This window comes from Hippocampus comes, unplaced genomic scaffold (genome assembly GCF_001891065.2).
Source record: "Hippocampus comes isolate QL1 unplaced genomic scaffold, H_comes_QL1_v1.1 scaffold43, whole genome shotgun sequence".
Taxonomy (NCBI): domain Eukaryota; kingdom Metazoa; phylum Chordata; class Actinopteri; order Syngnathiformes; family Syngnathidae; genus Hippocampus; species Hippocampus comes.
Window position 1 is genome coordinate 1,443,238 of NW_017805276.1, and position 14,425 is coordinate 1,457,662.

A 14,425-nucleotide genomic window follows, 5' to 3' on the forward strand; every position below is an offset into this window, starting at 1 on the left:
AGACTGATTATCTTTTCTTCAGACATTTGCAAACATCTGCTTGTACTTTGAAAAGCAATGAACAATATTTTTAACAATTTTCTAATGCAGTGATTCCCAACCAGTGTGCCATGGCACATTAGTGTGCCGCGAGAGCTCTAACGGTGTGCCGCGGGAACGAACCAAAATTCACGTAATTGGTAAGAAAACGATTTATTAACAACAAATAATGTATCTTTGTCCGTTTATCTATGCCAGCAATTTACAGTGACAGCAAGAACAAATAAATGACTTTCTGTTAGATGGTAAAAAGTAGGAAACTGACAAATATATTCTCTTTTTGTGACAATTTTGTTGTTGGTGTGCCGTGCGATTTTTCAAACTTAAAAAAAATGTGCCTTGGCTCAATAAAGGTTGGGAATCACTGTTCGAATGGATGTTACAGACCAAACCAGAAACGCAATAATCACCAATTTATCATTTCACATTTTCTACGGAGTCAATTTGAAATGATACCCTGTTTTGAATAAAAGGAGGGAAATTAAAACAAGTTAAAAAAAAAATTGGATTCATCGAAATATCAACAAAATAATCAACGGATGAATCAGTCATTCGAATAATGAGTTAGTTCCAGTTCTAATACATTTCACTATGGAAAACTGATTTAATAGAAGAGTAAATTAAGTTGCGAGCTTGGTCACAAACGCATGAAATGTATAAGTCAAGGTACCGCTGTACTTCAGGAATCCCCAGAATGGAACCAGCTACTCAGAAACAAGGCTAGCTTCTCTCTGAAAACCGCTGGGATTTGAACCTGCTCTACCGATTGAGTTTAGCCAAGCATAATCAAGGTAGGTAACTGAAGACTCCCGCACTTAAAAAAACAACAACAGCGATCCCGTTATTCATTATATAATGTAAACAGTTCATTGAAGCATTTTGGGATGGCCACTTAAGATAATTGCATCCCACACATTCCGGAGTGGCCACTTGTAACGCGGCACAAAGCTCCTCTTGTTGTTTGTTGCCTTGCTCGAGCAATTCCCCCTCCAACAGACAATGGCAACATCGTCTCACTTTAGCAACAGGAACCTCCCTCGCGACGTCTGATAAAAGCGCATGTGAAACCAAACGCCGCTATGTTTTCGTGCGAGAAGTTAGAATGCTTCGAGTCAAAATAGAAAAAAAACGCCCGCCGTCAAGGAATTAAATCTGGAGACCGAGTCTTTGTTTTGATGGAAAAACATGAGAGTTTGCGGGCTTTTTGCTGCCAATTCATCTTATCTGACGGCTGTTCGTTATGGGCACGCACACTGTACAATTTTGTTGCGTTGGTATCGCAAAAGCGTTAAAATCCCTACACGTGTGGAATTAAGTTGAAGCCAGCGAATCAGAGACAGAAGACCTGACCGACGAGGTGTCAATCATTTGCCGTGCACTCTCGTGTCGCCCAGCAGCCTCGCGCTGACCTGTTACCTTGGGCTTCAGGAGCTCGGTTGAAACGATGGCGGAATATATGCCGCCAGAATATTCAAAAACGCTCAGCGCTCATTGGCGGCTAACATACCGAATATAAGGTTAGCAAACAGAAGCGGAGCGAAGGACTACAGGCAGCGTAACATTTAGAAGTGACATGGAACGAGTAACATTTCTGCTTCACAGGTAAGTTTGTCAACCAAATTTTAATTGATTAGAGATTCCAAAATAGGGCCTGAGCAATTTGATTTTTTTTTCTGGGCCATGCTGATATTTGACCTAATAAAAGTCTGATAATTGATTAATTGGCCGAATAATTAAAAAAACACCTAATGAATAAACTAACTCCTTTTAGGTCCCTTAACGCTTACAACAATAAAGATCATTTACAGGCAGAACATTTGACTGTTTTACAATACTTTATCCTTGTTTAAATTCACAACTGAGATTTTTTTTTCTTCATTTTTGGGGTGGGGAAATGTTCGAATTAAATTATCTTTGTTAGGGATGAACATGAGCTTTGAAATGAGCTCAGATCAGCCAATTAAATCGGCCAGCTATTTATCGGCTGGTCCCTTGAACACAAAATAGAACTTCAAAACGAGAAGACTTGGTATTTAGAGCACTAGTAACACTTCAGAACAAGAAGTCATGCTAACACTGTCGAAGCTGAGGCGTACGTCAGTTGGTTTAGAGTGCACGCCATGTACAATGTACGTCTCCTGCATGTAAGTGAGGGGCGTAGTTTTGCTCAGAGACTCAAAGGGGAGTAGGGGGGGCTCGTGAAGTGAGGCAGGCTACATTCAAATCTTGCTTGCAGGTTTAGAACTGCAAATGCACTGCATTTAAGTCTCAAGTAACACACAATGATGGCTCAACTGATTTTCGAGGCATATTTTCCCCCAAAAATGTTGGTGAACGTATAGCCGACTCACACAGCAGTTTTTTTGGTCTTTGGCTCGTAAATTCTCATCTACAGGTAGCAGGGCGTCTTTAAATCTCTGCTGGAATTTTCTTGATCAAGTCTCTCTGGAGTCCTATTGCTGTGGCTGCAGACAAGTCTCAACATGATCTTACCAGCCGGAACAATGCTGTATTTTCCTAACCTTGACTGGCAAGCAAAGCCCTGTGGAATATTAAATAATACATACTTTCCTCTGCGGTGATACGCAACAGCTGTTTATGGTTCCACGAGAAGCCCATATAAATCAAGCAAAAAAAAAAAAGAAAGTAAGAAAAATGCCGTGTGAATGAACGGTTAAAATTAAAGCAGATAAAGCGGAGATTAGAGTCACAAGTGAAGATGGCAGTGTAATAAATCAAGCCACTGTGGCTCAAGCTAAGCCTTCAAAAGAATGCCAAAAATGCTTGATCCTTGTCTAGAGCTGAACTTAAAGTTGCCCCTCTTCCTTGCTCCACTGTCACAGACACTGCGATTCAAGTAGACGAGGGGAAATTGTTTTTTTTTTTTTTAAGAGGGCTGGGTTACATAAGATATTAAAAAAAAAGTGCTTTCAAGCATTGGGGGACCGACAGGTTGTCACAGTGGCATAGTTCCAACTACCTGAACAAAAGCTATGTTTGCTATGTGGCGCTACATTGCCACATCTTTGCAGCTCTGTCAGACATGAGCACTGCCGACTTATTCATCAAGAAGGGCCTTTTCACTCATAACAGGGGACGATTAAAAAAGGAGCAAAATACATTTTTAGAGAATAACACACAAAAAAAAAATACATGTCAACCATCTTACACAGCATTCACAAGCGCAATCAAGCAGGCATGTTTAGAAAATAACTCATATGGCACAAGACGCCTTCGTGAGCAAGTGTCAAACCAGCTCACCGTATTGTTTTTTTGTGGCCCCCTAAAGCAAATAAAGTGTCTCTGACCATGTTTCTTGAGAGGCTCTTTTCATTTTAGCTGAAAATCTGGAGCAAAATTGCAATGTTTTTCACTTTAAAGTATTGCATCGCATTTTATCCCAAACCAGTGATTGGTTGCAATGTAATAATTTGCAAACCAATAAAACGAATAGGTAGTTGACTGTACAGTAAATAAACAAGGCCTTTAAAAAGATGGATTGGTCCAGCAATCGGTTTTCATTTTTTTAAACTTGCTGATCGGTTCCAAAAACCTGCCATTTTAAAGCCATTTAAATCCTTATCAAGCATTTTCCAACCAAATTCCCTCCTAACATAAGATGAACCATACACTAGCTGAATGTTAACTGTTTGGTTGTCCCAGCTTGCTATTATGTTGAATTTCAGATTCCATTTTTTTTTTTGTTGAAATATCCTTCATTTTAACTGTGCAGCTTTTACGACCCTTGAGTTTTAAGTAAACAGTGACACATAGTATACCCACCCACATATATGTGGAACATGAAAATATGATGAGGTGACTCCACATTTGTATGATTTTCACAATCATAACTAGGATGTGTCACTTTGATACCCGAGCATTGCTGTCTGGAAAATACAGATGTTATGGAAATGGCATGGAAACTGACACACACGAGTCAAGCTGCAGCCATGTAACGTTCATGGAACCACCTGTGAATGGGCTCCGCGAGCATCGCTGGGGACAATGCGGATTTTTGACAACAACGGTGGCGATCGAGTGACGTTGCTTCCCGACCAAACATCTTTAGAGTTAAAAATTCAGGGAATCGCGGGTAGGTTTTCCACACTGACTCATCACTGCACCTTATTCGCGTCGTTCTCCGCGGTGTCGGCGCCAGACGTGTACGTGAGTGCGACCACCAAAATGCACCAATTTTCCCCACCCCCAACTCACCTTCTCTCCTTTCCGGGCGGGGGGCTTTTCTCTCTCCTTCTTCTTGTGCCTGTAAAACCAATACGAAGCTTTTCCTTTTGTTCAATTTGGCTCCCACAAGTCCTTGACATGAAGCAGCAACACGCGACCTCTTTCGTCCACTTCCTCTCGCTGTATTTTTTTAACCTTCAAACGTGGCAGGTCAGCTAGGGTTTTTTTTAATCTCGGCCGAGGAGCAACTTAGAAGTTTGATAGGAAAAAAAAAAGTTGCGGCTTTGCCTCGCTGCGCTATGCAGCTGCTGGAGGGATGAGCTCATTCGCCGTGCCTCTCTCCTGCCTATCGCCTGCTGTCCGCTCAAGTCTCGCGAGAGGCGGCGCAAAGCGAAACGTTCCCGTGGCAACAGGGGCTCACCTGGAGTGCTCGCGTTTGTACTAACGCGAGCGCGCGACCGTGTGCGTGTTGTTGGAGAAAGGAAAGAAACAAACTTAACCGAAAATTCAAGTTTGATTGTCTGCGGTCCTCTTGATAATCAATATGCATTGCTTCATTTTAGGTGAGACCTTATTCGTTTTAGTGTTAGTTTTAGTACAACACGTAGAGTGTTTAGTGCAAGATTAAAAAAGGTCACCAAGAATTGTGAAATAAAGTAAACGACAATTCTCAAACAACTGTTTGACTTTCCTAGCAATACCGGAATAAATACATTTAAAATGAACCCCATGTATGATAACAAAGAACGTTTAAACAAAAAATGAAATTAGTTTTGGTTAGTTTTATAAACGTAAAATAGATTTCCTTTTAGAGTTTTTGTTCAAATTTTATTTCACTAACATGTTTCTTTTCACTTTTAGTTTGAGTTATTTTGTTTGTTTTTGTTAACTGTAATAACCTTGCAAGGCACACATTTTATTTTGGAAATAAACGGCACAACACTAATAAAATGTCACAAAAAGTCAATACGGTTTAAAAGTGGAAGTCCACAAATTTCCAAATCCCGCCTTCTGCCTTCATTTTTAATTGCAAGAAATGTCCATGCCTGAGGAAAAACAACCAGAGACAGAAGACATGGCCGGCGACGTGCCAATAAAAAATTAAAACAGAAATGGCAATGTAATTTTTTTGTATACTGTTCCAAGACAAATTTCACCCATGCCAACTAAAATTGAATTTAGATTTACCACTCCAGTATATGTCACAGTCTGCCAGCCATGTCCACCTCTGCCAGTCAGCCAAACCCACTTATTCAAAGCTTTATGGATGACTCAGTCAGTGTCAGATTGACTGACACTCATCCATGCAAAATGGATGTTGTGCCCGCCTTCCACCTAGTTCTGGCATATTACGTTTACCTCTTCCTGTTTCTCACCAGCCTTATGCATCCAACCACGAGTTCTGACTCAGAATGTTTTGTTTGCCTGTCCCTGTGGCTGCCAGGGATTCTGCTCCAAAGACAACCACGTGTGATTTGCCCATGCTGCTCTCTGAATTGTGGATTATGACAATAAATGGGCTGAAGGCGATGTTCCACAGTGGTAAGCATGCTCGACTATATAATACACTGTAGGTTTATTTAAGAGGTCATTGTGTTTGCGTAATTATTCACGTTTTACCCAACTTTATTGCTAATGGCGATATACATACCACAGAGACTCAAACCCAGAAGCTCAAGACTGTGAGGCCAACCTGCCAACCACTAGATTAGATCATCATTTCAGTAAATTTTCCATGTCTTTTTTGGATGGCTGTCAGTGTACCTAATTTTTAACACCAGTTCGTTCTATGTCAGCATGCATCATAAAATAAAAGAATGTTAAATCGTTGTGAAATAGACGTTATAGGGGTTATTCCTATCGGCAATTATTTTGTAAGGTATATGTGCGGAGAATGTTAATTTTTTTAAAGTCAAGTCTAGAGCACCATCTGCTGGGCAGAAAAAGGGAAACACTAGATAAATTATCGACGTGTCCAAACACAGGATGTCCACTCTTTACGACAAAACAGATTTACGGCATCTCAAGATTACGAACGGCTCGTCAGTAATGTTCACACCATAAATCGCAATCTTTGTCCTTTTTGGAGAAAATTATTTAATCTTAAATGATTACAGCCGTAGTGTTACCAGTAACTGCACAAGAATTTATAATGTAATAAGGTAACATAGCAAGAAAGACGCTTTGTCACAAAAAAGAAAAAAAAAAGTAATAATAGGGCAGAATATGAATTTTTTATTTTAATAAAGCCAATATCTTAGAAGAAAATAGGTTTTTGTGAAAATTTCGTATTCTGAGATAGTAAATTATATTTTAAAAAGTCAAACAAACTTTGTTCATTTTAAAGAAATATTATAGTGATTTAAAAAGAGAAATCAAGAAATAAAGAGGAATCTTACTTGACCAAAGTTGTAATATTAAAAGTTCAATTTTTCATTTGGTTATTTGTTTTATAGTCTAGTGTTTTTCATCCAAATATTTCCTTTTACTATTATTCTGACCTTCTCCGTTGGTGTCTGTGGGTGATGGACAACGGGACATTCTGACTTCCGTCCAAACTCGACGACACCAGGTCGAATTGACAATAACGTAAAATTGACCATTTCATTTAAGTGCTTACAAAGCTTCAGATGATATCTCTTTTGAGTTTCATAATATCACCTTCATTAAATAAGACTTAAACGGGGTGTTAAAAGTCTCCATTGTTAAGATTTGGTTAATTTTAGCAAGCGTTGAATGTCAGGCTCTATGTCAATCGTGGGGAACTTCCTGCTGTATCTTTTAAACGGCTCTCCTTCAGGTGCTATGAGGAATTTCTCAAAGTTCCAAGAAACATCGGTCCTGCTGATGGGGCTCCAAACCAGGAATTTGGGGTCTTGCATGAGGGAGTTGGGGTCGTCGTCGGGATAGGGGAGTTTCTCTTTGAGATAGGCGAAGACGGGATGTGCGTTAGCTCCATTGACATCGCACTTCTCAAAGATGGGGAAATTGGGCTGGAATCCACCACCTGGACGTACATGTTGTAGGGAATTTAGGATCTCACCATTGCTGCAATTCTCCTGGAAGAAGAGAATGATTTACTTGGGTTACTGTCAGATGTGGCAAATCATTTGGGTCTTGCTACCTTCATTTTATTCTTTTGTAAGCGAAAAGCTTGCCCTATTGGGTTTAGTGGCAGGCAGTGAAAAAACACAAAACTAAAGGTGAGGAAGAACGAAATGGAGTTATAAATTCAATTTGTACAAAAATTAATTTGCCTATCCCAGAACCGGGATGTTTACTCTTATCTCTTCCAGTTGAAATACATTGCTTCTCAACTAACCTGATACCCAAACTGGTTACAGGGGAAGGCCAGGACCACCAGTCGATGAGGGTACTTGCCCTGGAGCTCCTTGAGCTGACTGAAGTCCTGGCCGGTGGTGCCTCAGAGCGACGCCACATTCTCTATCAGCACCACCCGCCCACGGTACACGTTGAAGTCCACCAGATCGCCATCCAGTGTGGTGGCCTTCAGGTCGTAGAAGGTCTTGGCGATGAATGCCATCCTTAGCAGAACAGGAGAGCCTTTGCGCTGAAGGGAAGTCGGGGCATCTGATAAGACAGGCCAGTGGTTACCTGACTCACTGGAGGCGCTGCGATCAGATGACGGAGCGGGAAAACTGATCCACACCAGAAATTCAATACACTTATCAAGTGGGTGCATAAAACTGTGAAAAGACTTTTAAAACATAATTTTAAGGTTGTTTTTTTCTTGTTTAAGTGATGCAGGACTACAGTAGTATGGAACGTTCATTTTCAAAAGAGTATAAAAGACGAATTAAGAGGCAACCACATCAGCCATGAAACAATTAACATCTCCAAGAGTCTTTTACCACACGTGATGAAAAATGAACCCCCGGTGAAACCCAAACTCACTCTCTATTTCAATTCAGTGATGAAAGGTGGATTACTTGACAAACATTTATTTCATTCTTGAATGTTTTCAAGGCACTTTTTAAAAACAAACATTAAGTTAAAATGGCATCCGTAGAAAAAGCACATGAGACTTTGAATAGTCAGTTAAGTGCAATGCCGGCCACTGTCACGTTAAATAAGAAGTACAGTGAACCTCTGCATATTTGTGATTTGGCATTCAGAAACTCAACTAGTTTCAGATTTTTTTTTTAACTCATCCTCTATTATTCGCTGTGAAACGCTGTTTTTGTGCTCAAGCCAAAGCCATGTTAAATACAAAAATATCGCTACTGTTCCAATCTTGCGGTATGTTGTTGACAAGAAACTATGTCAAACTGAAGGGGAACAGCTTCATTTAGTATGGCCACAGCCTTGTCTGACAAAACAAAAAAAAAGATTTGCACACTTCTTATGGCAAATCAGTAAGCAATGCCAAACCTTGTCGGGTAGGGCATCAACTACGTCGGGTAGGGCATCAACTACTCACATATTTTCACTATTTGTGGCAGGGCTCGGTCCTTGTCTCTGCGATTAGCAGTGGTTCACTGTACCGCATTCAGAAAGAGAACAAACAAAGAGCGGTATCACATTGACTGCATCTGTAAACGAGTGAAGCCTCAAGTTTCGAGGTTTAAATAATTCATCGCTTTCCTCCCACTTTACACCCCAGCAATGCATTATAAATTAACAATCTATAAATAAGATTAGAAAGCAACAGGATTAGAAGTGGGGAAAGTAGATGTTGTATGTTACTGCCTTCTGTTGGCAGATGGTGCTAAAAATGCACTCGCCTATACAGTCACCAACAAAACAAGCAGGTCGACAAAAAGAAAAAAAAAATCAATTAGGGAGGAGGAAAATGCTGTTTTAAAAGATTCTGGCACAGCCACAGACTCTTTGAATGCTGCCGACTTTATCTTGGCCACTCTCGTCCAGGCCGGCCTTGTTTAAATAATCATCCAGAGATCCCAGCAGGTTGTCCACGTCTCTCTTGTGAGCCTGCAGCACCAGTTCTGTCACTCGACTGAATGACTGAAAGACAAATAATATGAATACCTAGAGGATATGTACGTGTGCACACCTCCCACTTTACTTTTGATGTTGGTGATGTACTTACCTTGTCGATGTTGTGGCTTGTGGACGCACTGGTCTCAAAGAAGTCCATTCCGTACCTTTCTGCCAGCTGCAACATTGAGTTTGATATTTTAAGTCACACTTGCATAGAAAGCATTTCTTTTACGTGATTAAAACATCAAATATAATAATACATTCGCATAGTACAGTAGTCTACTGCGAACACCAAATCTGAGAGCTCAATGCGAATGTTAACATGTTCACTCTAAATTTGTGAACATGGAACAAAAGATGAAGGTATTCTGGCAAATATTTAGAAAATTTGGGAACATGGAACCCATTTTGATTCGGAACAAAAGATGAAGGTATTCTGGCAAATATTTAGTCAATTAAATGTATTGACAGCAGCACATATTTCACCACTTTTATGGGCCGCGGAAGGCATTTTAGGGGGAGCTGAGCTTCCCTTGCAGTATAAGAGCAATAGTCACTGTGCTGTGTACGCAAATCAATAATGACTCAAATTGAGAAGCAAGTTGGCCATTTAAAACCTAACGGCAAATCAGAATTCTCGGATTCGTGTTAGAACAGGTCATAGGTTTGTCAGTGTTGTCACAGGGGAATGTTCAGGTGGCAACACTCACATCTCACTATGTGCCAGGCATTGTACCGTTGCAGAATGAATCAGGCCAAGCGGCGAGCTCGCAAAAAATTCTTAAATGAAAACAAAAGGATTACCGTTGGCTGAAACCACGCCACAACAACGCTAACCGGGTTTAGTTTACAGTCCCATTTCTCCCTTCCATCTCCCCTGCCCTCCAATGTCGTCTCTCTTGTGACCTTGAGCAACAGTTGTTTGTTTCGCGTCTTGTAAAATCATTTTTTGTTCATACAGTATACACGTATTTATAATCGACATGTTTATACTGGATTACATGTTCATGTTTTTACATCTCTAAATGTTCATACTGGATTATACATCGTAATTGTCGGCCATTTTAATGGAAATGGTCACAATGAACTACCGTTATAACGTACGTATTCGTCGCTTGAGGTACGTTGTAACAAGGTTCGACTGTACTAAATTAAAATAATGAAGTATTTTCAAAAAAAAGTGTCAATAAAGAAAAAGTTGAGTCCAACCTTGCTTCCTTCTTCTCTCGTCACTCGCCTCCTGGGCTCTTCGTCCGATTTGTTTCCTACCAAAATCCTCTGCACCTTTTCCGGTGCGTACTATGCGACAACACCACAAAGGAAGAAGAGAGGTGTCATTTGCGCTCTATTTACAACATGTGATTCATATTGGCTTGGCTTACCTCGTCAACGTCGGTGGCCCACTTGACGATGTGCTGAAAGGAGGACTCGCTTGTGATGTCATAAACAAAGACGATACCCTGGGAGTAAAAGCAAGTATGTCTGAATTTTGTCATCAATATATTCACGTATGAGTCACTAAGACATGAAGAAAAATGTCAACAACTAATTCCTGAATGTTAAGTGAAAAAAATAAAATACCGGATCTCCACAAAAAAAGGATCTTGGTCGGCTTACATCCCGAAACTTCATTTTGTATGGTCAGGCTAATGGCTAGGTACAGTTAAAACCACTGCCTTCATGCAATATTCGCTTCGAAATCAAGAGAAATGGAACAAACTATTTGACAATGCTTATAAATTTTTGTAGAAATCGGTTATGTGTGTGGAGTGCCACAGAACTTCTGGGGAGGTGCAGCAGCTTGAGAAAAAAATGAGAATAACGTTAATTTCAGAGATGTATACAAACAAAATCTCTCCATAATTTTTTTTGGAGGAAACTGTGTCTTAAAATGTTTTACACCAAGTACCACCATCCTGCACAACATTAAAATAAAGTAGCATCGTGGGCCAAGTGTTCATTAAATACGAGGTATATGTTTCGTTCCTAAAAAACAGGTAGGTGAGTCAGTAAATTTTGCCTTTGGAAGAATCAATATTAACAATTCACATCAGTTTGGCAAAGTCACCTGTGCACGCCTGTAGTACTGTTTCGTAATAGTCTGATAGCGTTCCTGGCCGGCGGTGTCCCTGAAAACAACCAGAGAGGATCACACAGGCGGGCAAACAAAATGAATAAGTCAATTATGAAAGAAATAAAACTACTCACCATATTTGCACCCGCACCTTAATTCCATCGATCTCTAGAGTTTTCATTTTAAAGTCCACACCTAAAAAAGAACATTTTATATAAATCAGTCAACACAGATGACCAAAGTTAGCAAAACTCATTCTGGCTAACCGAGGAAGAGATCCTGGTTTCAATTGCACATGCACGACTGAGTTTGCAAGCATTTTATGGGTGCTCTGAGACACTTTTATAAGAGCCTTTGTTTAAATCATTGCGACTTTACAAGGAGACAACAACTGTATTTTCTGCTGGGTGATGGCACCACGGAGGGAAAAAAAATCAAGAGTAAATGTAACAAAAATAGCATCAAAAATCAAAAACATCAGACAACACCTCAACTCTCACCGGTCACTCTTTTTAGTGCTGTGCCCCCCCCCCTCCCCCCAATATATCGTGGCCCTGCCCCCCTGTATCGTTGAATTTTAGTGTCATTTTAAAAAAATCACTTTTAATATAGTTTAATATTTGTTGTTCCACAGAGCTGGAAGAACATATGCCTGTGAGTATTGCTGTATTCTCTGGTTGTGCGTGCTGTTGCTCTGTGCGTGTACAAAGTAGCAGTTGTTTGAACTAAAGCCAGTTACTGTATACTCGTTTGTACGAAAAAAAAAAGATCCTACTTGGAAATAATTTTCAGCAATTTCATTAGGATTAAACACCATTCATTTGTGTGTTTTTTTTTTTTTTTTGTAATAATTTGTAAAAACACTTGCTTTCCCACCACCCCTTGCACTAATAAAATCCTTGATGTGATTAGTTGCCAACCAGCTTCCAAAGTACAACGTTTCTTTATAGAAGCCATGGGAACGACAGACGTGTGTAATTCCCTTTTTGGATTACAGTATGTCAACAGAGCGAGAACAAGTTCGTCATTTCATCTGCCTTTGCACGCAGCATATTTGACTGATATTGGAATCGCTGTCACATTTGATTAATCGTCATTGCTTACCACCAGGGTGAACTGAATAATTACACTTAAGAACTTGAAAAGTAAGGTTCTGCCTATCATTGTCCATCCATCCATTTTCTAATATGTGCTCACAAGGGTCATGGGTGTGCTGGAGCCTATCCCAGCTGTCTTCGGGCAATAGGTGGGGGACACCCTGAACTGGTTGCCAGCCAATCGCAGGCCTATCATTGTGTCTTTGAATGGAAGCTGAAACATGGACACAGGGAAGCTTTGGAGCACCTTTTTAGACCCAGATGAGTCAAATGTAAACACGATGTCTCCTCCCGTAGCAGCAAATAGAAAGCTGTCATGTGCCAGCAGGAAGTTCCGCTAATATACATATACATAAACCCACGCACACACCCACACATCTTCCAATCAAGCTCTCACAGCTTCTGGCCACACTTCTGATGAACGTGGCACCACATTTATGATGATTTTATATGTATATATGATTTGCAGTATTGGAGTGTCGAAAAAAATGCAAAGTCTAAGCTGTTGTGTGTGCAGCCGGAAGTTCCGCTTACACACAAACACAACACACGCGCCTCTTGCAAACTGCCTTAACCTCATTAACGTGGAAAAAAGGCAAGTTTCCCTGGATTGTTTTTTTTTGGGGGGGGGGATGGTGAAAAAAAAATGAATCAAAAAATAAGTGGAAAACAGACTAAAGAAAAACATCTGAATAAGACATGTTATTTTGGAAGGAGACTTCCTCCCTTCTCACTTAAAGTGAAAGCACAATAAGCACTTGTTTGTTCAGTGTATCATTTCTTAATAGTGAAGGATATATTTCACTTACTTTTATGTTGTACTGTATTTACAACCAAACTCCACACAAAAATGTAAATACTGTATTAGTTTTCTGTCAACCACTAAATCACTAATCCATCTCTTGTACCAAAGAGCCCGTTATTCACATACATACCGCACGACTCGGTCTCTCTCAAACACAGCTTATCTATTAAGCACTTTAAAAAGGCATGCCACAGAAGGAGTTATAAAATAATTTAGCACAAGTCTTATCTTTAGAAATCCGACTAGGTTTCTCATCCACACTTTTACTGTAATGACAAAAGTTTTGACTATTCAAACATCTCGCCAAACACACCTTCTCACATATTCTTCCCCTCTCCGACACATAATAGGATTACATGTAAAACCGGAGAGGAAAAAAATGTCACTATGCTGCTAATTGACAGTTAATTCTTAATCTATCCATAAGGAAACTTGAAAATAGCTCTCTCGCGCGTGCGCGCGCACACACCCGGGGGCGGTCACGACCAAACCTGCCGGGCCAACAAGTAAAGCTACTTTTCCCCACTACACAAAAAGTAAACATAGCTTCACGTGAAAAAAATACTTTAAACGCGTAATGGCAGTTCACATTCAGAGTTCACAAATGAGTGTCTAAAATTCGTGTAGGCTCGGGATCCGCGAGTTACAAGAAGCGACGTCAAACGTCTCGGATGGCTTATTGTATTCTTATTTCTTACCGATGGTGGAGATATGTCCTGTATCGAACTCCCTGTCCGTGAAGCGGCGCAGCATACACGTCTTGCCGACCCCCGAATCCCCGAGAAGGAGAATCCGGAACAAAATATCGTACTGCTTCGCCATGACTGACTGTTTAAAAAAACTTTTAATTGACAGGGAATGACTTCTCCATGTTTAGCATTCACCTGACGTCTTCGCTAATTACCCGGCTGATACGCGTCAGATTCAAGTCAGCTCGGAAATTCCTGTTTTGCAGCAAGAACCGGGAACTGCGACGTCCACATATCTGAGCTCGTGAATTGAGTGATACTTTTTTGGTTAGTGATAAATGATTGCACATACACGCTCGTTCATACTTGAATTCTGTTACCATTTTTGTGGTGAAGACCGAACAAGTTACTGTACTGTATTTCTCGTCCGAATACTGTGACACCTTAGCCATAAGGCGACAACACCCCTCCTTGCTTTTCGGAGAGCTCAGGGTCTGTGAACGTGACAAAGCAAACAAGTTTCATCGATCAAAAGAGACTGCTTTGTACAAGTTTACGTTCTACTTTAGTCAGA

General features: G+C 40.4%; 3 protein-coding genes across 4 annotated transcripts in view; all 3 read right to left on the bottom strand.

Moving 5' to 3' along the window:
- LOC109516055 (signal-induced proliferation-associated 1-like protein 1) overlaps window positions 1–4,583 on the bottom strand; it is a 42,907-nt gene extending 38,324 nt beyond the window's left edge. For both annotated transcript variants that reach the window (XM_019870243.1, XM_019870240.1), the window contains exon 1: window positions 4,255–4,583. The gene's annotated coding sequence lies outside the window, so the exon portion shown is untranslated. The remainder of the gene's footprint in view (window positions 1–4,254) is intronic.
- A 2,073-nt stretch (window positions 4,584–6,656) lies between these two features.
- Window positions 6,657–8,068, bottom strand: gpx2 (glutathione peroxidase 2). Its single transcript, XM_019870180.1, has 2 exons — window positions 7,547–8,068; window positions 6,657–7,283 (listed from the first exon to the last, which is right to left on the bottom strand). Exons 1-2 carry the CDS (start codon window positions 7,925–7,927, stop codon window positions 6,930–6,932), a joined length of 735 nt encoding a protein of 244 aa, XP_019725739.1. The 5' UTR covers window positions 7,928–8,068; the 3' UTR covers window positions 6,657–6,929.
- Window positions 8,069–8,170: 102 nt separating this feature from the next.
- LOC109516018 (ras-related protein Rab-15-like) lies at window positions 8,171–14,163 on the bottom strand. The gene is made up of 7 exons (XM_019870181.1): window positions 13,861–14,163; window positions 11,395–11,455; window positions 11,255–11,315; window positions 10,569–10,646; window positions 10,396–10,485; window positions 9,296–9,361; window positions 8,171–9,210 (listed from the first exon to the last, which is right to left on the bottom strand). Exons 1-7 carry the CDS (start codon window positions 13,982–13,984, stop codon window positions 9,046–9,048), a joined length of 645 nt encoding a protein of 214 aa, XP_019725740.1. The 5' UTR covers window positions 13,985–14,163; the 3' UTR covers window positions 8,171–9,045.
- Between the last annotated feature and the right edge of the window lie 262 nt (window positions 14,164–14,425).

Bases quoted from the DNA above. Each gene is read 5' to 3' on its own strand.
- LOC109516018 (XM_019870181.1), bottom strand. From the start codon at position 13,984: ATGGCGAAGCAGTACGATATTTTGTTCCGGATTCTCCTTCTCGGGGAT. The intron at 11,456-13,860 runs GTAAGAAATAAG...GTTCTTTTTTAG, and splicing joins AGGACATATCTCCACCATCG to GTGTGGACTTTAAAATGAAA. The intron at 9,362-10,395 runs GTTGGACTCAAC...TCAATGTTGCAG, and splicing joins CGAGAGAAGAAGGAAGCAAG to CTGGCAGAAAGGTACGGAAT.